A 24,460-nucleotide genomic window follows, 5' to 3' on the forward strand; every position below is an offset into this window, starting at 1 on the left:
TTAAGGGAACTTAGGGCAAGACGTGTCTCCAGTCCGGACTGTAGGAAGGACAGGAGATTAGGCAGAGAGAAGGAAGTGGGAGAAAGTGAAGGGGCCTCACACCAACGAAAATACGCCAGCCAGGTGCAGTGGTAAATCCTGGAGGACGAGGGCTTACGGGCACGGAGCATAGTCCGGATAACGTGGGAGGAAAACCCACGAGCCCTCAAAACCGCGGTCTCAACCGCCACGCCGTCAAACGCAGCAGAAGTGAATTGGGGTGGCAGAGTGGTCCCTGGGAGAGAAGGTCGGGACGGTCCGGAAGACGGAAGGGAACGTCTGCCACGAGGCTGACCACGTCTGCGTACCACACGCGATGGGGCCAGTCTGGAGCCACCAGAATGGCCGAGACCCCCTCTGCCTTGAGCTTCCGGACGACCCGGGGAAGGAGCGGAAGAGGAGGGAAAAGATGGGGGAGGGCGAAGGAGGTCCAGGGGACCACCAGCACATCTGCTGCAAGCGCCAGGGGATCCCGAGACCTGGCCACGAAGAGAGGGACTTTCCTGTTCTGACGGGACGCGAACAGGTCCACGTCCGGCGTCCCCCACCAACGGCAAATCTGATCGAAGACCTCTGGGCGGAGAGTCCATTCGCCCGGATCCGTGGTGGCGCAACTTTAAAGTCAGCCTCCCAGTTTTCGATGCCGGGAATGCGTACGGCCGAGAGGGCCGGAACCAAAAGTTCCACCCACCTGAAGATCTTTGTGACTTCCCTCATGGCCGCCGAGCTGCGGGTGCCCCCCTGGCGATTGATGTACGCTGCAGCCGTGGCATTGTCCGTTTGCACCCGAACTGGGAGGTCCCGGAGAAGGTGGGTCCAGTGCCGAAGGCACAGGAAGATCGCCCGAAGCTCCAGAACATTGATGGAGAGCTTAGCCTCTGAAGCTGTCCAGCGACCCTGTACAGTCTGATCCCGGAAGACCCCTCCCCAGCCGAGGAGGCTTGTGTCCGTGGTCAGGACATGCCAGTTGAGGGGCAGAAAGGAACGACCCCCTCGAGGTAGAGGGGACCGGAGCCACCAAAGGAGGGAGAGGCGTACCTGGGGAGAAAGCCGGATCCTGTGGTGGAGAGACAAGGGGGACTTGTCCCACTGGGACAGGATGGCCCATTGGAGAGGACGGCAGCGGAATTGAGCAAAGGGCACCGCCTCCATGGCGGCTACCATCTTCCCCAAAACGGACATGCAGGTGCGGATGGGAAATGGGCCTGGCTCCCGAAGGGAGTGGACCCCCGACAGGAGTTCCTGGAGTTTGTCCTGCGGCAGGGAGACACGAGCAGCCGCTGTGTCGAAGTTGAGCCCCAGAAAAACCAGGGACTGGGATGGGGACAGATGGAACTTCTCGTGGTTGACAATCCAACCGAACCTGGATTAGGGTCTGGAGGGTGATGTTGAGGCTGGCCCGATTCTGCTCCAAGGAGGGCGCCTTGATGAGCAGGTCGTCCAGGTACGGTAGAACCGAGATGCCCCGAGAGTGGAGAAGAGCCACCACTGCCACCAACGTCTTGGTAAAGACGCGGGGCGCAGTAGCCAGCCCAAAAGGCAGGGCCACAAATTGGAAATGACCCTCGGGGACAGCGAACCTGAGGAGGCGGTGGTGGGCCGGGAAGATAGGAATGTGTAGGTAAGCATCCCGGATGTCCACAGAGGAGAGGAAATCCCCTTGATCCATTGAAGCCACAACCGACCTCCGAGACTCCATCCGAAAATGCCTGAGGCGCATGTGTCGGTTCAGGAGTTTGAGGTCGGGGAGCGGACAAACCGAGCCGTCCTTCTTGGGGACCACGAAGAGGTTCGAGTAGAACCCCGAGAAGTGGTCCTGAGGAGGGACCGCAACAATCACACCTTGGGAAAGAAGATTGCGGAGGGCCACCTGAAAAGCTGCCGCCAGAGCTGGGGACTGAGGAGGGCAGGACCGGAAACTAAACAATCAGGGGCATAGAAGCAAACTCTATGCGATAACCCTGGGCATGAGCTAGCCAAACGTCCGAAAAGAGGGACAGGCGACCTCCCACCTGAGGGGAAGACTCGGATGGGGGTGCACCCTCATGCCGAGGAGGGCTTGCGGGTCCCCGACTTCAAAGAGGGCCGAGACTTGAAGGACGGAGCCCTCTTGTCCTGAGAGGCCTGGGGCCTATCTGTGCGGCCTGAGAAGCGGGAAGGGCGAAAGGAAGGAGTTCCCCGCCGCGTACCCGAACGGTGCGACCGATTTTGGGGCAAGAGAACTTTTTCCCCCTGTGGCCTCCGAGAGGATTTCATCAAGGCGCTTACTGAACAAACGAGACCACTGAAACGGGAGGAGTTCAGTGAGAGAGCGTTTAGAGGCCCCATCGGCATTCCAAGCCTTTAGCCACATGGAGCGCCTGAGGGCCACCAAGTTGCCCGAGGCCAATGCCGCGCAGCGTGCCGACTCCAAGGAAGCCCAACAGAGGTATTCACAAGCGTGCGCGACCTGCTGTGCCAAAGCCGCCATATCGCTGGAGGAAGTCCCATCCAAGATGCCCTGGCTTATCTCGCCTGCCCAAATCGCCAGGGCTTTGGACACCCAGGTGGAGGCAAAAGCTGGGGACAAGACAGAGCCCGCCGCCTCAAAGGCGAATTTCGCTAGGTTCTCTATACGCTTGTCCGAGGGGTCCTTAAAAGGTAGTCGATTTAGACAGCCTAGACACAGGGGGATCCACTGTAGGAGGAGAGGACCACTTAGATACTAGCTCCTGTGGAAAGGGAAAAAGAGCTTGAAGCTTCTTAGACCCAGAAAAGCGCCGCTCCTGATGTTTCCAGGCCGCTTCCAACAGTTCTTCGAATTCCGAGTGGAAGCTGAAAACTTGGGGGGTCCGAGGAGCTTGGCGGAAGGAGACTTCAGGAGCAGCCCCAGAAATTTCCGGGTCCTTCAGGTGGAAGGTGTCCCTTACAGCCAACACCAGGCTCTCCACCATATCTGACATGCGGGGAGTCACTTCCAAGTCAGAGGGGGGTCCGAATCAGAGTGCCGCAGCTCACCAGGAGACTGTGAGCACTCCGGGGGGAGTCCTGGAGCGGGGAGACCGGGAGCGGACATCAGGCGACAGAGCGGTGATGTCTGGAGGAGGTAGAATGAGAACAGGAACTCCGATGGGAAGGCCCTGGGCGGCCCGACTCGGGGGAGGACTACAAGGGAGGTCGCCCCGAGTGGTCGTGGGAGGACCGTAGGGAATGGCGGGAGCTACTCGCCCTCGGCACCCCGGCGGAAGAGCGCGAAGAAGATTGCCCCAGGGCCTTGGTCAGGTCAGAAATGGACCGGGAAAGGGAAGCTACCCAGAGAAATTCTAAACTGAACCTGATACTAGGAAAAAAAGAAAAGAAAGGGCAGGTCTGGAGAGCTCCACAGCATGCATCTAGTCTCCTCTGACACTAAGCTGAAACTGAGTTGCTCAGAGCTAGTAGGCGGGCATATCCTGCCGGGAGGAGCCAGCCTTCTTTTGTTTTTTGCCTAGTTTCAGCCTCATAGTGGCAAGCAGCATATACCCATGGTCCTGTGTCCCTCAATGAAGCGATCGAGAAAAAAAAAATTTTTTTAAAGTTAAATATATAAAATAAATCCCTCCCATAATAGAAACCTGAAATGAAAAAAATAGAAACAAAGCGCTCCACTGTGAAGGACAGTTTACAATGAGGTGAGCCCCTAACAATAGAGCCACTCACCAGATAGTGTTGTGCTAGGGGAGAGGCACAACACTCTTCAGAGCATGTAATGAAAAATCCTTTCGGAAGGTTGTGGTGGAGATCCCGCCCGGACATCCACTCAGGACTGCAGCCTATCCCGCCCTCGACAAAGCATAGGGAACGTATACAGGAGTTTATGCGCTTTTCCGGTGCACAGAAAGAAGGGATATTTTAGCGCTGTCCACAACCAAGGTAGGTATTCTTTAAAGGGTACGTCTCAAATAAACTTTTGATATATTTTAGATTAATGAATGTTGAATAACTTTCCAATAGCACGTTAATGAAAAATATGCTTCTTTCTATTGTATTTTTCCCGATCAGTCCTGTCAGCAAGCATTTCTGACTCATGCTGGAGTCCTAAACACTCAGAGCTGCCAGCCTGCTTTGTTCCCAGCCAAACAGGCTGTGAACAAAGCAGGCTGGCAGCTCTGAGCGTTCTCCTTTGTGAACAAAGCAGACTGGCAGCTCATAGTGTTTAGGACTCCAGCATGAGTCTGAAATGCTTGCTGCCAGGACTGGTAGGGAGACCCCTAGTGGTCATTTCTTCAAAGTGGAAAATTAAATAGAAAGAAGCATATTTTTTAATAACATGCAATTATAAAGTTATTCTGCATACATGAATCTATAATATATCAAAAGTTTTTTTGATGAGAGGTACCCTTTAAATCTTTTATTTCAACATGTAACACGTTTCAAGGACACTCCGTCCTCTTCCTCAGTTCTGAGGAAGAGGACGGAGCGTCCTTGAAACGTGTTACATGTTGAAATAAAAGATTTAAAGAATACCTACCTTGGTTGTGGACAGCGCTAAAATATCACTTCTTTCTGTGCACCAGAAAAGTGCATAAACTCCTGTATAATAGAAATCTAGAATGTGTCGGCAGATAAGAACCATTTGGCCCATCTAGTCTGCCCAATAATCTGAATCCTATCAATAGTCCCTGGTTCTATTTTATATGAAGGATAGCCTTATGCTTATCCCATGCATGTTTAAACTCCTTCACTGTATTTGCAACAACCACGTCTGCAGGAAGGCTATTCCATGCATCCACTACCCTCTCAGCAAAGTAATACTTCCTGATAATACTGCTGAAACCTTTACCCCTCTAATTTAAAACTATGTCCTCTTGTGGTAGTTTTTCTTTTAAATATGCTCTCCTCCTTTATAGTGTTCATTCACTTTATGTACCGTATATACTCGAGTATAAGCAGTGTTTTCCAGCACGATTTTTCGTGCTGAAAACAACCCCCTCGGCTTATACTTGAGTGAACTCGCCGCCCTCAGTGGTCTTCAACCTGCGGACCTCCAGATGTTCCAAAACTACAACTCCCAGCATGCCCGGAGAGCCATCGGCTGTCCGGGCATGCTGGGAGTTGTAGTTTTAAAACATCTGGAGGTCTGCAGGTGGAAGACCACTGCCCGGGCCTTCGTCATCATCCAGCCCCCCCTCCCTCCTTTAGTTTTGTACTCACCTCCGCTCAGCGGGACGTTCGGGTGAGCTGGTCCAGGCCATCTGTGCTGCAGAACCGTCCGGTGGGGAGGGATAGTCGTTCCGGGCTGTCCATCTTCACCGGGTGGGCCTCTTCTCCGTGCCTGACCCCGGAATAATGAAGTTGCCTTGACGACGACGCACAGGGACGTTGACGTTGAACGTCCCTGTGCGTCGTCGTCACGGCAACGTCATCATTCCGGGGCCGGGCACGAAGCGCGGATAAGAGGCCCACCCAGTGAAGATGGACAGGCCGGAACGACTATCCCACCCCACCGGACGGTCCTGCAGCACAGATGGCCCGGACCAGCTCACCCGAAAGTCCCGCCAAGCGGAGGGGAGTACAAAACTAAAGGAGGGAGGGGGGGCTGGATGATGACGAAGGCCCGGGCAGTGGTCTTCAACCTGCGGACCTCCAGATGTTTTAAAACTACAACTCCCAGCATGCCCGCATGCTAGGAGTTGTAGTTTTGGAACATCTGGAGGTCCGCAGGTTGAAGACCACTGTTAAATCAGACATTGACAAGCAGTGATGATGAAGGGGGTGGTGTGGGATGATGACAGGGTAATGATGAAGGGGGGATGCTGAAGGGGGTGGTGTGGGATGATGACAGGGTAATGAGGAGGGGGGGGGGATGATGACAGGGTAATGATGAAGGGGGGGATGATGACAGGTGATTATGATGAAGGGGGGATGACAGGGTGATGATGATGAGGGTGTTAATGACGGGGGTCTGGATGATGACATGGGGGGGGGGGGATGATGTATTTCCCACCCTAGGCTTATAGTCAAGTCAATAACTTTTCCTGGGTTTTTGGGGTGAAATTAGGGGCCTCGGCTTATATTCGGGTCGGCTTATACTCTAGTATATACGGGTATTTAAAAAAGTATCATATCCCCTCTGTCTCGTCTTTTTTACAAGTTACACATGTTAAGGTCCTTTAACCTTTCCTGGTAAGGTTTATCCTGCAATCCATGTACTAGTTTAGTAGCTCTTCTTTGAACTCTCTCTCGAGTATCTATATCCTTCTGGAGATACAGCATCCAGTACTGCGCACAATATTCCAAGTGAGGCCTCACCAGTGTTCTGTACAGCGGCATAAGCACTTCTCTCTTTCTACTGCTTATACCTCTCCCTAAACATCCAAGCATTCTGCTAGCGTTTCCTGCTGCTCTATTACATTGTCTTCCTACCTTTAAGTATTCTGAAATAATTACTCCTAAATCCCTTTCCTCAGATACTGAGGTCAGGACTGTGTCAAAGAAGGAGATTTTTTATGCTTCCCGTAAAATCTCTTTCTCGAAGGATCCATTGGGGGACACAGACTATGGGTGCATGCTGCTGTCACTAGGAGGTTTGACACTATGGCAGCAAAAAAAAAAAAGTCGGCTCCTCCCAGCAGGATATACCCGCCTCCAGGCCCTGAGCTAATCAGTTTTAGTTCCAGAGCAATAGGAGAGGACCGACAGGTCAAGAAAAAACACGAACTGTCCGAGAACCAGAAGAAAAAAAGTATAACTGAACACACCCTCGGACAGAGAACCAAAGAGGAACCCAAAAAGGGCGGGAGCGGTGTCCCCCAATGGATCCTTCAAGAAAGGGATTTTATGGCAAGCATAAAACAAATCTCCTTTTCTCCATCGGCTCCATTGGGGGACACAGACCATGGGACGTTCCAAAGCAGTCCCTTGGGTGGGCAGATACACTGCCGCCTGCAGCACTTTACGGCCCAGACTAGCATCAGCCGATGCGAAGGTATGAACCCGGTAGAACCTCGAGAAAGTGTGCAAAGACGACCAGGTAGCCGCTTTGCAAATCTGCAAGGCCGAGGCTTTGTTCTGGAGAGCCCAGGATGCACAAACAGCACTGGTTGAATCAGCCAAAACCCTGAAGGGAGGGATCTTCCCCCTACAGCGATAGGCTTCCGAAATGGCAGACCGGATCCACCGAGAAATGGTGGCCTTGGAAGCAGGTTTACCCTTACGACGACCTTCCGTGAGGACGAAAAAGGAATCGCACTGATGAAAGGAAGAGGTGATGGAGAGGTAGGACCTAACAGCCCGACCACATCCAGTTTGTGCTCCTTAGGATGAGAAGGAGCAGGACAAAAGGATGGAAGAACAATGTCCTCATTGAGATGAAAGGCTGAAACGACCTTAGGCAAAAAGGAAGGATCTGGCCTGAAGACAACCTTGTCCTGGTGAATCACCAGAAACGGAGAACGGCAGGAGAGAGCTGCCAATTCAGACACTCTCAGAATGGAGGTGATAGCAACAAGAAACGCCACTTTCCAAGAAAGGAGGCGCAGGGACACCTCCCTAAGGGGTTCAAAGGGGGCACCTTGAAGGACACCCAGAACCAGGTTTAAGTCCCAAGGGGGAGAAGGTGACCGATAAGGAGGGGCAGCGTGCGCCACTCCTTGAAGGAAGGTCCGGACATGAGAATAAGAAGCCAGAGGACGCTGAAAAATAATAGAAAGGGCCGAAACCTGACCCTTAAGGGAACTGAGAGACAACCCCTGTTCCAATCCCGACTGCAAGAAGGAGAGAAGACAGGGAACGGAAAAAGTAACAGGAGACAAGACCTGAGCTTCACACCAACGAAAATAAGACAGCCAGGTACGCTGGTAAATTTTCGCCGAGGAGGGCTCACAAGCCCTGAGCACGGTGCGAATGACTTTAGGAGAGAAACTGCGGGCTCTCAAAACCGCAGTCTCAACCGCCACGCCGACTGTAAATTGGGGTGGCAAAGAGGACCCTGAGACAGCAGGTCCGGACGAATTGGAAGGCGCAACGGAGCGTCGACCAGGAGCCTGACTACGTCGGCGTAACACGTCCTTCGGGGCCAATCTGGAGCGACCAGTATGGCGGAAACGCCCTCCGCTTTGAGCTTCCTCAGAAAGCTCAATGACTGCAGTTTATTGATAAGTCTTCTATGTGGGACAGTGTCAAAAGCCTTACTAAAATCTAGATATGTGATGTCTACTGCTCCTTCGATACGATTTGTTTGACATGATCTCCATGAAGTAAACCCATGTTTTTCATCTTGCAATCCATGGGATTTTTGATGTTCCCCAATCCTATCCTTTAGTAGGGTTTCCATTAATTTCCCCACTATTGATGACAGACGTACTGGCCTATAGTTGCTTGATTCCTCCCTACTACCTTTTTTGTGAATGGGCATGACATTTGTTAATTTCCAATCTTCCGGGATGACTCCTGTTACCAGTGATTGGTTAAATAAATCTGTTAATGGTTTCGCTAGCTTACCACTAAGCTCTTAATAATTTTGGGTGTATCCCATCAGGAACCTGTGACTTGTCTTCACTTTAGACAACAAATGTAGAACCTCTTCCTCTATAAAGACACGTGCATCAAATGATTCATTAGTCTTCCTCACTAATTGAGATCCTTTTTCTTCTGTTAAAACTGAACAGAAGTATTCATTAAAGGGGTATTCCGCCCCCTAGACATCTTATCCCCTATCCAAAAGGATAGGGGATAAGATGTCAGATCGCCGCGGTGCCGCTGCTGGGGAGCCCCGGGATCCCCGCTGCGGCACCCCGCTATCATTACAGCACAGAGCGAGTTCGCTCTGTGCGTAATGACGGGCGATACGGGGGACGGAGCAGCGTGACGTCATGGCGGAATACCCCTTTAAGGCAGTCGGCTAGCCCTTTATACTCTTCTACATACATTCCTTCATTTTAATTTAGTTATTGCTTGTTTTATTTCCTTTTTTTCATTTATGTATATGAAGAATGTCTTTTTTTAACAGACTGAGCTAGTTTTTCTTCTGCCTGCACTTTATAAGAATTTCTAACTTGCTTGGCCTCTTTCTGCCTAGTCTTGTAGATTTCCCTATCTTTATTGCTCTGGGTTGTTTTATAATTAATAAATGCTAGCTTTTTGTTTTTTATGATTTTGGCCACTTCTGCCACAGTGGTCTCAGGCTATGTTCCTTAACTACTCGTAACATCCCTCCCACCCTTAACAAAAAAGCTCTTTATCTCACCTTTCTTCTTGATCACATGCAATGTCCCAGCAGGAGAAAGCGGGTGTTTCCCAGCAGGCATGACATCACAGAAGCATGTGGGGGACCACTTCCGTCCTCACATCGTTGCAGTGCTGTGATCAATAGAAGCCTTAAAGCTCTATGCATCTTTCAGTGAGGCTCTGTGCAGCATTCAATGAGGCTCTTTGCAGCTGTCAATCAAGCTCAATGCAGCCATGTCCCCTAATAGCAATCGGGACCTACCGGGTATGAAGCGCACTCAGCTGCTGCGCATCTGTTATACATTGGAAGCCCGCAGAGGATGTAAATATATGTGCATTTGTGGGAACGGGTTTAAAAAAATAAAATAATTTAATAAATAAATAAAATGTGCTGTATATTTTATGGGAAGAAAATAGATTTTTTTTTTTTTTTTTTAATACTTACGGTAAAAATGTATTTCTCAAAGCCTCATTGGGGTACACAGGAACCGTGGGTATATGCTGCTTGCCACTAGGAGGCCGATATATCTGCCCACTGACAAATCAGTTTAGTCCCAAGGCAGTAGGAAAGAGCCAACAGAGAAAAAACAATGTTGTCTATGGAGCAACCCAGATAAAATATACACAATACAGAGCCTCTCACTGAGAGACAAACAAACCGCAACAAGTAAAACAACAAACAGCTGATGGGTGGGTGCTGTGTCCTCCAACGAGGCTCCGAGAAACAGATTTTACCGTAAGTATAAAAAATATAAATTTTTCTTGGTCACCTACATTGGGCTACACAGAAATCGTGTGACATCTTAAAGCAGTCCCTGGGGTGGGAACAAACAAAACCCCAGCAAGAGGAAGTCAGACGGAAGACTGAGCCACCACCACCTGCAGAACCTTGCGACAAAGCCCCGCATCCGCAGATGCAAAAGTGTGCACCAAATAGAATCTAGCAAAAGTGTGCAAGGACGACCAAGTGGCCGCCTTGCACACCTGAATCGCAGAAGCTCTGTTCTGGATTGCCCAAGAGGCCCCCATGGAGTGGGTAGAGTGAGCCGTAACTCGAAAAGGCAGGACCTACCCCTTACAGCGATAGGCCTCCGAAATGGCAGATCCACCTGGAGATGGTTGCCATAGAAGCTGGAAGCCCCTTACGCCATCCTTCTGGAAGCCTAAACAGCAAGTCACAGTGCTGACAAATAGGCCCGGACAGCCCGAACTAGGTCCAATTTATGAAGGGAGTGCACCCGAGGATAAGATGGGTTAGGACAAAAAGAGGGGAGAATTGTGTCCTCATTCAGGTGGAAGGGGGAAACCACCTTCGGCAGAAAAGAAGGAACCGGATGGAGTACCACTTTATCCTGATGCAGGACCAGAAAGGGAGAACAGCAGGAGAGGGCCACCAATTCCGAGACCCTCCAAATAAAAGGTAATCGTGACAAGGCCACCTTCCAAGAAAGAAAACAAAGCGAGACCTCACGAATGGGCTCAAAGGGAGAGCCCTGCAAGGCAGCCAGCACCAAGTTCAGGTCCCAAGTAGGAGGGGGGACCTATAAGGCGGAGCTTCGTGGGCCACACCCTTCAAAAAGGTGTGGACATGTGAATTGGATGCAGAGGGCTGCTGGAAAAGAATGGAGAGCATCGACACCTGCCCTTTCAGGGAGCAGTGCACCAGACGCATTTCCAAACCGGCCTGCAGGAAGGATAGATTCTTACCTCTAAGGCTGCTATACTCACCAAAGGTGCCTTCTGCCAGTGTGTTGCCGCGCTGCATCAAGCCAGGCCGCAAAGGCAGGGCGAGCAGAGGCACAAGGGGGACCTGAACCCAGGTTGACCACCTGGAACTGACTGTTGGCGAGGGGGGGGGGGGTAAAGGGGTATTCTGGGCAAAAACATCTTAACCCCTATTCAAAGGATAAGGGATAAGATGTCTGATCACGGGGGGGGGGGCAAGAATAGGCAAGAATGGAGGGGGCGTGGCGTGAAGTCACAAGGGGGAGTGGTGTGACGTCACGTCTCCAGTACTGGAAACCCGGAGGTTGCTGCAGGGAGTACCAGCGGTGGGCCCCCCACAATCAGACATCTTATAAGATGTTTTTGCACAGAATACCCCTTTAACGGTACATATCCGATATGCCATACCCCTGCCTCACAAGTGGGAGACTAGGCAGTGCCATGCTCCTGTAATCCCAACCTGTGAACATAAAAAGAAAAAGAATCTAACTAGGCAAGCTATCTAGAAAAAAAATAAAAAAGGAAAAGACCAGGTCTGGAGAGCTCCAGACCTGCGTCTGCCTCCTACTGACACTAAGCTAAAACTGTTTAGCTCAGAGTCAGTGGGCAGGTATATTCTGCTGGGAGGAGCCAACTTTTTTGCCTAGTGTCAGCCTCCTAGTAGCAAGCAGAATACACCCACAGTTCCTGTGTCCCCTGATGTAGGCGACAGAGAAATGAAGGGTATCATTACAGAGTACAAATAGACCTGAAAAAACACACACCAAAACAAAACCAAAAAAATTTCAAATAAATAAATGAAAACTGGCCGGGTCCTGAAGAGGCTAAAAAGATCCCAATTCTGAATCTAGAATTTTTATCTTTCTACTCACTTTCATGTCACTTTTTTTGCTCATTCATTTGAATGCACCAGTAAACCCCATTTACGAGATTATAGTAGTGGAATGCAAGTGAGTGGAGAGAAAAATTACAGATTTGGAATCAGTGTCTTTTAACCTATTTACTGGACATTTTAGTTTAGGGGGGAGTTTTTGAGCTGGCAGGGGCATTTACACATGAGCATATTAGCGCAAATCTTAGTCCAACCACTATTCCTGGGTTTGCCTAAACATACTGGCTAAAATACTTTGTGTAAACCCAGTATTATTCGTAAACTCTTTTCACTCACCTTGCATAATATGTCTTCCAGCTACAGGCAATTGAAATAAGCTGAAGAAGCAGCTGCACACAGGACAATTTAAGGAAAACTTCAGCAGGTTCCCAGTACAGTTGAGAAGGGCCAAATGCTATCAAGTATTCCATCATTTCCACTATTTGCTCTCGAGTGTATGTACAAGCCTAAGAAAAAAGGAGCAGTTTATATTGGCAACCAAATAATAGATTAAAGCTTTAGGGACCAATGACTTCTATCACCAGCTGTATCTTAATTTATAGAACACACAGAAGAACTGTTTGTTTCTTAATTTTTGGCAAGTAGTTAGGGAAGGCCTTAGTTGGTAAGGTAAGTCTCACCATAGTGCCTAGGACACTAATAGGACCCTTAAAGCAAGGTTCCCAGAGCAGGAATGCATTTTTTTGGGGCAGTAACTCCCCCTAGACATAAGGCTTAGTGGGATAGGGAGTACAAGGGACAGAAACTGGTGCACTAGACTAATTTGGATATCCTTTTGGGCCAGACATTATTTCTTGTAACATGACTCAAATTGAAAAAGTATAATTCTCCGGTTATCTGATAATTGTTAGTCTGTCCTAGTGTATATTTTTAACAGTAAAAAAAAAAAAAAAAAAAGTTACAGAGGGTGATGTCACCACTTTTCTCACTAAATATATTTTCAAAAGGTGCTATTGACATTACATTTTCACCAGATGATGGTAACAACCCAAGTAATCCATACATACATAGAAACCAAAACAAAGCTCAGAAACTGAGTAGTGTGAAATCATGTAGAACGACACAGGGAACAAATATTGCACATGCTTACTAACATTTTATACTTTGTACAAAAGCCTTTGTTGGAAATGACAGCTTCAAGACTACTCCTGTATGGAGAAACTAGTCCCATTGCTGCAGAGTGATTCTGGCCCATTCTTCTATGGAGTCATTAAATCTTGAAGGTTCTGTGGGCCTCTTCTATGAAAAGAACTGGAGGTCATGATTCATAGATTCCCAATGGGACTTAACAAAGGAGTGCTTTGTTAAAACCAGGATAACGTGGCGCCGATCAGGACAAAGGGATCACGGAACCAGGATAAAATCCATTCGACTTTAATTACCAATAATGCAACACGTTTTGCTGCGCATGCGCAGCGAAATGCGTTGCATTATTGGTATTTAAAGTCGAATGGATTTTATCCTGGTTCCGTGATCCCTTTGTCCTGATCGGCGCCACGTTATCCTGGTTTTAACAAAGCACTCCTTTGATATATCTTTCACGTACCCAGGAAGGCTGCAGACGGACCTTATTGAAACTACACACCTTTTAACATTGCTGTGTATGTTCTTGCACAACCTCCTCTGGTAAGCGGTATTGAGTCTTCTAATTTCTCTGCCCTTACCATCTACGTTACTCCACAATGGGATTTGAGTCAGGTTATTGGCTGGGCCATTATAGCAGCTTTTTTTCTTTGACACCCTTCTTGAGTTTCCTTGGCTGTGTGTCATTGTCTTGCTGAAATGTCCACTCCATTATATCATCATTCTGGTAGATGGCAGCAGATTTTTGTCAAGAATGTCTTAAACTTAATCCTTCCTTCGATTATGTGAAGTTTGCCAGTACTACCTGCTGAAAAGCAGTCACACACCATGATGTTCCCACCTCCAAACTTCAGTTGGTCTGGTGTTTTTAGAGTGACGTGCAGTGCCAATTGTTTATTATGGCATCCAAACAGTTCAGTTTTGCTCCCATCTGACTACACTATATTCTCCCAGTATTTCACCAATTTTTCCCAAATATTATGCAGCAAACATGCTTTTTATTCAGCAATGGAGTCTTGCATGGGATGCATGCATTCAGGCCATGGTGGTGGAATGAATTACTTACTGGTTTTCTTTGAGACAACAGTACCTGCTAATTCCAGGTCTTTTTGTATCTCTCCACAAGTGGTCTTTGGCTCTTGGACCAATCTTCTGAATATTCTTTTCACTCCTCTGTCAGAAATCTTGTGAGGAGCACCTGGTCGAGGCAAATTTATGGTGAAATTTCCATATTATGGCCCCAACAGAGCTCCCTGGGACATTCAGAAGTTAACAAATGAGCCTGTAACCAACGCCATTGTTATGTTTTGAAACAATTAGGTTGCAAAGGTCTTGAGACAGCTCTTTGCTTTTACCCATCATGACATGTGTTTTGTGTGACACCTTAGCAAGGAGACCTTTTTTGTAGGGAATCAGTTGGGACTGAACCAGCTGATATTAATTTGCACTGACAAGGGGTTGGATTGCATTTTAATCTTGGCTTTCCATGCCTTTTTGCACCTCCCTTCATGCATGCAATACTGTCAATTCACATGATTACAGAACTAAATTCCTGAGCTTATTTGCTTTGGTTGCTCTTTATGTATGGGATTACTTGGGTTGTTACCAACATTTGGTGAAAATTTCACATTAATAGCACCTTTGAAAATATATTTAGTAAGAACAAATTATGACATGTTCAATACTTAGTTCACCTGCTGTATGTTTAAGCTCGTTCTTTTCTGGTGGACTGATTTTAGGCAAGCAGAGTATATCAGTCGTTTTGTGACAGTTCGAAAAACAGCAGACACCATAAATATGTGGTATCGGAATGCTAATCATTCATAACAAGCCAAGGAGACGGATGCGTTTGCTTGGAAAAGTTGGGAGAGACAGCTGTTACATGACAATGATCTAATGCATAGGGCAGCTTTATACTAGGCAAAGGCTGGAAATAAGACTATCTACTGACCTTATAAGGTGGAGGAGGATGGATTGGCAGTCCACCTTCTGTGCGCTGCAATGACTGCTTGACTTGTTCCACCTTAATGGCAAGATGAGCTTCAAAATATCTTCGCAAGGCCATGCACGTATGTTTTCCTGTCTGCCGACTTGCAAAAATCTCATCATCACTCAGTAGAGCTCCCTGATCTTCTAAGTTCAAGATCTCCAGAGTACTGATCTGTGCAGAAAACATAAAATGACACAGTGATTGACCCTAATTTGTCAAACTGCAAAACAAAGTTTCTATTTCTCCTCCTCTTCTGTAACAGAGAGCTTCCCCATTTAAGTGTCACTCTACAACAGATATAATGTGGCCTCCGTATGAAGAGGTCAGGCTTTTCCCAGTAAGGATACAGCAAATCCTCCAAAAAATAGATCAACATTATCCCACAACATGTGCATTATCCACCCCCATGGTCTCACTTACTAGATTAACTAGCCGACGTAGCCCATCTTGGTTATCAAACAGCTCAAGAACAGCTCGGAAGGAAAAGCAAATTGAAAAAAACATGGTGGCGTGGCAGCAGCCTGATGCATGGGAGCACTCCATAAGCCACAGTGTGTAGCTCACCACATCAGTGAGCACCTTGTGAGGATGCATGCAGACCTAAAAAACAAAACAAAAGCAGAAATGGTGAAAATCCTCTCTGAAGCAATAACACTGTAATTATAAATCTATTTTCTCTTTACATCCCTCCAATTTTTGGCATGTAACCATAAGACATTTGAAAGCTACCGGTAATTAATTCTTCTGAAAATAAAACTTGATTACTGTATAATGAAAAATTTGAATAGACCGTTTGAATTTATCATAATTTCTAGCTCTCTGCTTGCCGTCACAGACTGGGAACATTCAGAGACTAAAAATTGATCATGCTGTGTAAAACTGACATGAGTGCATCTCATTACTGTATATTAGAGCTGGATTCTGACATTTAGAATCTGGTTCAGTCCATTAAACCAAATTACACCACTCACCCGTTCCATAGCATCCTGATTGTAGGACAAGTAGTACAGACACATGGACACACCAGTAGCTGCCATGGAAGGACGGGGAATCTCAAGCAGTTTTTGCACACCACCATGAGCAACAAACTCTGCAGCAAACTTGTTGTGAAGGAGAAGAGATGCTAAATGCTGTAGAAACAAAAGAACACAGGTAAATCAATGATGGAGACAATTATCTCAAATGCAGTCATTGTTAGTTTCACAGGAAGAGGTCACACGCCAAATTTATCTGGTGCAAAATAACATTTATTGGTATATCAGTCATTGGGCAATGTACATAAATAATGGAAAGAACTGATTTGATGGACTGCAACCTAAGTTTATTTTTTATTTAAGATCCTTCTTGTCAATAAATATATTTTATGTTTATCTTTACAAATAAAAAAGGAATAGTGAAGGCAACCAGGCAATGAAAGCATAAATACATCAGATTTGTCAGCTGTTTTACATTTTGAAAACAGCTGACAATTCCTAGAAGAACAAGCAAAAATTACCTTAAGAGCCTCAAATGTGAGAAGAACATCGTTTGTTCGCTTCAGATCAATGTAATACATCATGAGCTCCCGGGATCCCATCTGCATGAATATTGGGAGCAGCTGGAGGAGAAAGAAAAAAGTTAAGGTTGAAACCATTCTCAGAGCTAATAACAGCACAAAGATGCACTGTGGCATAAACAAATGTGTCTGGGAGCTGCATTTTGTCAATATACCACATTCCCATAATGTAAAACATATATTACCTGCTGGTGGCCCCAGGAAGTGAAAACATTTTGAAAAGCAAATCAGTCCAAAAAATTTAGTGGAAGAATTGATTCTCCAATCATCCTCATCATAAAAATCACCAAAAGCGAATATTAAACCTGGAAAACTTTTGTCCAATCTTCACTACAATGCAGCTTAAAGTATAAGGATGAGATTTAGCAATGCAATGACTCTGGTTCTCTGCATTATAAAAAAAAAATGGCATTCACACCAAAAGTCATATTAAGATCTGATTACATATTAACTATGCATGCCATAAGAGGGAAGCTGGGCTTTTAGACCAACTGAATGTTTCATGGTGGGCAGTGTTTCTCAGCAGCCTGTACCATATATTCCTGTGTGCCTAGACAAAGATTGTTATTAGATTTGCAGGGGTCTGATTTTCAGCACCCATACTGATCAGGTGTTTGGAGAATATGTCAGAATGGATAATCATTTAAAAAAAATATATTTGAGTTTGGACAAAACTTTACATTATAAGGGTGCAATGATTTCATCTAAGGAATGTCAGTGATGAGACCCTCCTTCAAAGAAGTAATACAAGGTACCTCAACGGACCATCTATGAGACCTGCAAGAGATTCATTCTCTGCTCTGGCAAATAGGAGATTCCTATAAACCCCAGCCAATTTATGTCTTGGTACTGTGAGGATAAATATATTTTACACTTTCATACATGAAGCAAGATTCTCTTGTGTACCACATTACTTTTAGACACAACTTTGTCACTATCTGTTCAGCTATCCAGCAGCTATCCTTACCTCCTGATATTCTCCGAGCGGTGTGAGGTATTGCAGAATCAGCCGTTGTTCGATTCCTGGGGTCAGAGGAGACAAGCTGTAGTTTGTGCCAATAACCCACACAGACATCTCAGACCAGCTGCTATTGGAAAGTTCACTTGGTGCTCTCTCCGATTCTGAGAAGCTCAGTTTCTGTTTCACCTTGCGGTGAGTTTCTGTGTCTGGTTTTGTTCTCCGTGGCGGTCCAGTGCCATCAGAATTAATCATCACTCCAAGACCGGGAGATGTCTCTGCCTGGAAAGAGAGGTCAAGATTTTCTGGCTTTGATCTTGGATTAAGAGCATTCTCTCCATAGTCCATATCCACAGCCTCTTCATCCAGTGGGAGGAGAGGCTCACCAAGGGGCTTACGGGGACTCTGACGCCTGCTTTCATGCTTGTTAGATGCTTCCCGGGACTGAAGTTCACGAAGTCTGCGCAAAACAAGTGCAACCTATGGAAAGAAGTAAGAGACTGGAGTTCCAAGTGACACACCGTAATTTCTAGTAAAACAAAAGGAGGAGTCTCAGAGTGATTGAACAGGTGGGCCTAAATGTTACATCTATAAAAATAAGGGAGTCTCCTTTTAAGGTGAGCTCTAATGCAGCTGCCACACGTGGATAAAACTACAGCCAACAGCCACACTTTCCCAGACAAATGTGGGCATTGTTTCCTTGAGAATTACTTGCTGATCAATTTCTTAATTATCATTTAAATGATATGTTCATTAGCCACAAAAGTTTTTATAAGTCAAACCGTGTGACTATCTTCACTTCACTGTACTGACCATTGCTCAGAGAAAGCAGTGTTACACAAGCAAGGTTTTTGCTCAAGCTCACATACCCTTACTGTAACAGTTGTAGGTTCTCATTTTCTATTTTTTGCATTTCGTTTACTATAAGGGAGCAATCCATTTCTTTTACTGTAGGTGGTGGGGCTGGCAATGCATTTTACTTGAAGGGTGGGCTCTGCTTTTAGGCTGCTAAACTAAAACCATGGCATTATACATCATAGTAAAAGTCGTACTGCAGATTGTTCAAGTATGATCACAGACTCCACGAGCAAAATATCGAGTACAGCTCTGAAATACAAGATGTATCGCAAGATCAGTACAGGTACAAGCAATGTAAGCTGCACTGACTCCACTGTTAATGTAGACTGTTCTTTGTACACATGGCTCAGCTACTCTAAAAATAGCTACCATTTATTGATCTTACCATCTGTGAGTTCTCATCGCGATAATTTGCAGCTATATCTTGATTCTCCATGGCTCCTCCTAGCAATCCGATGGCATAAGTTCGAAGGGGTTGCTCAGCTTCCCGGGCCCACTTAAAAAGGTTTTCCACAATTCCCTCCTAATAGTGGAACACATTATGTAATCAGCCTCAGTAATATAAACATTTTTTTTTTCTTTTTTGTAAAATGGGAAAATATGGGTAATTTAAATTTTTAAGTTCCCATAGGGGACTTTGATATGCAATCATTAGATTGCATTTACTGTTTAATATTATGCCTATGGCATAGCATTACATAGTGTGATCGGCAATCCACTGATATGGCATGGCTAAGCCAGGCTACATCAGTGAATCGGCAATCAGCAGCAGGAGGAAGGTAAGGTGTCCCTCTTTCACCATTTTATCTCACTGAACCCCCGTGATCATGTTGCAGGGGTTCTTTGAGCCCTTCTGAGTTACCACAGATGTTTCACTTTAGACTAAAGAATTAATGAGTGGCAGCGGCGGAATCACCTTTGCCTTGTCATTAGCAGCGAGTCTTTGGCTACTGATAGTAGCCGACACTGTTCTGATTCTGAAGCAAGTGCAGCTCCTGTACTCGCTTCAAAGCCACTTAAGTATTCAGGGCGTACCGGTACATCCTATGTACTTAACAGGTTAAAGCAAACACTGAAGTCTCCATAGAAAAAGGAGATTTTTTTACACTTACCGTAAAATCTTTTTCTCAGAGGCTCCATTGGGGGACACAGGAACCGTGGGTATATCTTACTGCCACTAGGCATACAAAAAAGAAGTCGGACCCTCTCAGCAGGATATACCCCACCTACTGCCTTAGAGACACTCAGTTTTAGTCCCAAAGCAATAGAAGGAACCGAAAAAATACAGAGTCCGGAGGGAGCCCAGTCAAAACAAATGAACCAACAGACTGACAGGCGACCAACTCTCAGACCACAACTAACAATACAGGGGGGGAGCTGTGTCCCCCAATGGAGCCTCTGAGAAAAAGATTTTACGGTAAGTGTAAAAAAAATCTCCTTTTCTCATTCAGCTCCATTGGGGGGACACAGGAACCGTGGGACATACCAAAGCAGTCCCCGTGGTGGGAACCGTGTAACCCAGAATCAAGCGGACGGCAGAGCCACCGCTGCCTGCAAAACCTTACACCCTAAAGAGGCGTCGGCGGATGCAGAAGTGTGCACTTGGTGAACGTGTGCACCGAAGACCAAGTAGCCGCCTTACACACATGTAGGGCCGAAGCGCTGTTAAAGACCGCCCAAGAGGCCCCCACAGAGCGAGTGGAGTGAGCCGTAACCCGAAAGGGAGGATCCTTCCCCTTGGAACGATACGCTTCAGAAATGGCGGACCGGATCCACCTGGAGATGGTGGCCTTAGAAGCCGGCAAACCTTTGCGTCGGCCTTCCGGAAGGTAAAACAGCGACTTCGACCGTCGGAAAGAAGAGGTGGCCTTGAGGTAAATTCATAAGGCGCGGACCACATCCAGAGTGTGGAGAGAACGCTCCTTAGGATGAGACAGAGCAGGGCAGAAGGAAGGCAGAACGATATCCTCGTTCAGATGAAAGGATGAAACCACCTTCTGTTGAAAAGAAGGAACCGGCCGAAGTACCGCCTTGTCTTGATGAAGAATCAGGAAGGGAGGTTGACAAGAAAGAGCTGCCAATTCCGATACCCGACGGATCGAGGTCACAGCTACCAAAAAGGCGACCTTCCAATAAAAGGAAACTAAGAGAATATCACGGATAGGCTCGAACGGAACGGATTGCAAGGTACTCAGGACCAAATTCAAGTCCCAAGGGGGAGTAGGGGGATCTGTAGGGAGGAATCTAGTGAGCTACTCCTTGGAGGAAGGTGTGAACCGATGAGTCAGAAGCTAGAGGCCGCTGAAAAAGAATAGACAGCGCCGACACTTGACCGTTGAGACAACCAAGAGCCAGGGTGTCAAGACCCGACTGCAGAAACGCCAGAAGGTTCGGCAGAGAAAGACGAACCGGGGAAAGAGAGCGGGCCTCACACCAGCAAAAATAAGCCCGGCAAGTCCTATGGTAGATCCTCGCCGAGGATGGCTTACGTGCCCTGAGCATAGTGCGAATAACCCCAGGTGAGAAACCGCGAGCCTTCAATACCACGGTTTCAACCGTCACGCCGTCAAACGCAGCGGCTGTGAATTGGGGTGGCAAAGAGGACCATGAGAAAGAAGATTGAGACGATCTGGCACCCGAAAGGGAACGTCCACCACGAGCCAAACCACATCGGCGTACCAAGATCGGCGGGGCCAATCCGGAGCAACTAGGATGGCCGATACGCCTTCCGCCTTGAGTTTCCTGAGCACTCGGGGGAAGGAGGGGAATTGGCGGAAACAGGTACGGGAGAGTGAACCGAGACCAGGGAAGGACGAGGGCGTCCGCGGCCAGCGCCAGAGGATCTCTCGACTTTGCCACGAAGCTTGGAACACCCCCCCAGCCGAGGAGGCTCGCATCCGTCGTAAGAACCAGTCAGTGCAACGGTAGAAACGAGCGGCCGCTCTGAAGGAGGGGAGAGTGGAGCCACCAAAGAAGAGACTGGCGAGCCGAAGTGGGCAGACGGATCCGGTGGTCCAAGGACAGGGGGGGGATCCATCCCAAAGGGACCGAATGGCCCACTGAAGCGGACGGCAACGGAACTGTGCAAACCATTCTGCCCAACACTGCCATGCAGGCACAAATGGACACTGGATGCGGGCGTCTCAAGTGACGAACGCCGGACAGCAGAGCACTCCGCTTGTCCGGAGGAGTCAGGCCCAAGGCCTGAATATAGAAACATACATGTGTTTTATAATTGCATCTATGTATAAACTAAGACCTGGGGGGTGAGGGGTCATTCAGACGGTGTATCCTTTGTTTTTGTGTATTGCAGTCAATTGGGGCCTGTCTGCTGTTTTCCTCTTTTGAAGTCAAAGGCCCTTTGAAGCAGCAGGATGTAAGGGGTCTCTGGTCCCATATATGAGATAAGAGATGCCCCCACCTGGTGGGATCAGAGGGGAGGGGGGGAATGGAGTCGCTCCAAAAAGGAGATAGATATATTTAAAAACCATGCTAGACTCAGGGTGTTCAATGCTGTGGAACAAGCTGACAAGACCATCCTAAGAACAGCTGGAGCCTCACTCTCTCTCATGGACTGCTAATATCATCGTGCTGTAAGAACTTCATTTTTGCTTTCTGAACTTGTCTTGCTAAACTCTTTCATACATTTTTGTAACTGTATGTCATTTGTTTATTTTTATGCATAGCACTGTGATACCTTTTATCAGATTAAATGTTTAATTAATCAGCTCTGGTCTTTGATCTCTAAATACATGAGCTCACCTTTCTGAAGGCAGCTCGGGTGAAACACGTTTATCTAAGGGTTAATTTGGTGACTTGCTGGGACTTGTAGTGGATACCCAGAGGTCTGGCAGCTTTAACCCTTGCACCATCACACTCTCTCTAGCGTCTTGGCTGGACCGATAGGGTGTGATCGTGACACGAGGGAGGAAGATTCGGGCGCTCCCGGTATCGAACCGGAGGCCCAGAAAGACCAGAGACCGGGGAGGGAGAAAGGTTGGATTTCTCCTCGTTGATCAGCCACCCGAAGCTGGTTAGGGTCAGCAGGGTGATGTGGAGACTCTCCTCGTTCTGTATCCGGGACGGGGCCTCGATAAGCAGGTCGTCCAGGTAAGGAAGGACAGACACCCCCCGGGACCTGAGAATGGCCATGACAGCCGCCAGAACCTTGGTAAAAACCCGGGGGGCCGTGGCCAGGCCTAGGGGCAGAGCAGCAAATTGAAAGTGACCCTGCGGAACGGCAAAGCGGAGGAAACGTTGATGCGGAGGAAAAATCGGGATGTCTAGATACGCATCCCGAATGTCCACTGAAGACAGGAATTCGCCCTGATCCATGGATGCCACGATCGACGGTAGCGACTCCATACGGAAGTGGCGAAGATGTTGGTTGAGGAGTTTCAGGTCCAAAATCGGACGGACTGAACCCTCCTTTTTGGGCACAATGAAGAGGTTTGAATAGAAACCCCTGAAACGGTCCTGAGATGGAACGAGCACAATGACACCCTGTTGCAGCAGAGTGCGAATGGCAGAATGAAAACCTGCGGCCTGAGTAGGTGAAAGAGGAGGCCGGGACCGAAAAAAAACAATCCCGGGGAAAAGAAGTGATCTCGATTCGGTAAACGTCGGAGATTACGTCCCGAACTCAAGAGTCCTGGACTTGTGCCAACCAGACGTTCCGAAAGAGAAGTAAGCGACCGCCCACCTGAGACGTAGTCCCCGGTGGGGGCGCCCCTTCAGGTCGAGGAAGGTTTGTGGGTTTCCCGATTTAGCGGGAAAACTGTTGGAATGATTATCCTGCTTCCAGGAGGAGCGAAGCTTGAAGGACGGGCCCTGCTTACCCTGCGAGGGGCTCGATTTTTCCTGGCGCCCCTGACCCAGGGAGCGAAAGGAGGTTGACTTACGAAAAACCCCACGTGCCGCAGTGCGGCGAGCCTTGTTCTGGGGAAGCAAAGAACTTTTACCGCCGTAGCCTCAGAAATGACGTCGTCTAACCGTTTCCCAAAAAGGCGACCGTCAGTAAAGGCCATTGCCGTCAGAGATTTCTTGGAAGCCAAATCGGCGGTCCAAGCTTTGAGCCACATGGAGCGACGAATGGCGACTAGGTTGCCAGCCACGACAGCCGCACAGCGAGCAAACTCCAACGAAAGCTGGCATAAATATTCGCCTGCGTTTGGCATCGGACAAGCAATTTCAGCCAGATCATCCGGGGAGGCCCCGGACAATAGTCCCTGACGAAGCTGAGAAGCCCACACCGCTAAGGCCTTCGCGACCCAGGTTGAAGAGAAGGCTGGGAGCAGGGAGGATCCCACTGCCTCAAACGCGTACTTTAACAAATTCTCGACCCGCTTGTCAGCGGGATCCTTAAAGGAAGCGGCATCCGCCAACGGTAGAGTGGTGGATTTGGATAAATGGGGAACTGGGGGGGGTCCACAGATGGTGGAACGGTCCATTTAGAGATAAGGTCCTGAGGGAATGGACACAAAGTCTTTAGCCGTTTAGTGCCTTGGAAGAGCTTCTCTGGAAGCATCCAGGCATTCTCCAGAAGTACATCAAACTCCTTATGAGGATGGAAAAACTTAGGAGAGCGAGGAGTACGGGAAAAGGAAACTTCAGGAGCAGGGTCCGAAAGTCCAGGGTCTTGTACATGGAAGGTGTCCCTGACTGCAGACACCAAGCTGTCCACCAAGTCAGACATGGAGGACAGCTCTTCAGAATCTGAATGTGGGTCTGAATCCGCCAATTCACTCGGGGATCCGGAACGGTTAGTGGAGGCTCTTGATCTAGGTGACGGGGATCTAGAAGGGTAGTTCGGGGAACGGCCCCTAGGAGAGCGGTTGCGAGACCGGGAACGCTGCCTAGGAACGGGAGACCTGGAGCGCGAGCGGCACCTGTTATCAGGAGATGAGTCAGGATAAAAACCCATGGACGTCTGTGGGAGCGTCGACGGTCCGAAGACGCCGTACTCGCTTCCCGAGAGGGACGCAAGGAATACTGCCTTAAGCCCGATGCTACCTCCTTGGAAACCTGCGTCAAGTCTGAGATAGTTTGGGAGAGGGAAGACACCCAAACTGGGGCCGGATCAGGGACCACAGACACCGAAGGACCATCTTGGGCAGGGGGAGCAGGGCGTGAGGAAGAGCCGGCAGAACAAGTGGGTACAGCCGAACCCCCCGA

The 24,460-nt window shown here is 48.1% G+C and overlaps 1 protein-coding gene across 7 annotated transcripts in view; it reads right to left on the reverse strand.

The window, feature by feature from the left end:
* DCAF1 (DDB1 and CUL4 associated factor 1) overlaps window positions 1-24,460 on the reverse strand; it is a 55,144-nt gene that overhangs the window by 13,170 nt on the left and 17,514 nt on the right. For 6 of the 7 annotated variants that reach the window (XM_056525166.1, XM_056525167.1, XM_056525169.1 and 3 more), the window contains 7 exons: window positions 18,672-18,809; window positions 17,438-17,908; window positions 16,411-16,512; window positions 15,887-16,045; window positions 15,336-15,515; window positions 14,877-15,086; window positions 12,119-12,288 (listed from right to left, as the gene is read on the reverse strand). In XM_056525166.1, the coding sequence (XP_056381141.1) occupies window positions 12,119-12,288; window positions 14,877-15,086; window positions 15,336-15,515; window positions 15,887-16,045; window positions 16,411-16,512; window positions 17,438-17,908; window positions 18,672-18,809 (1,430 nt within the window). The remainder of the gene's footprint in view (window positions 1-12,118; window positions 12,289-14,876; window positions 15,087-15,335; window positions 15,516-15,886; window positions 16,046-16,410; window positions 16,513-17,437; window positions 17,909-18,671; window positions 18,810-24,460) is intronic. The other variant, XM_056525172.1, reaches the window with a different exon arrangement.

Source organism: Hyla sarda, chromosome 6 (genome assembly GCF_029499605.1).
Source record: "Hyla sarda isolate aHylSar1 chromosome 6, aHylSar1.hap1, whole genome shotgun sequence".
Classification (NCBI taxonomy): Eukaryota; Metazoa; Chordata; class Amphibia; order Anura; family Hylidae; genus Hyla; species Hyla sarda.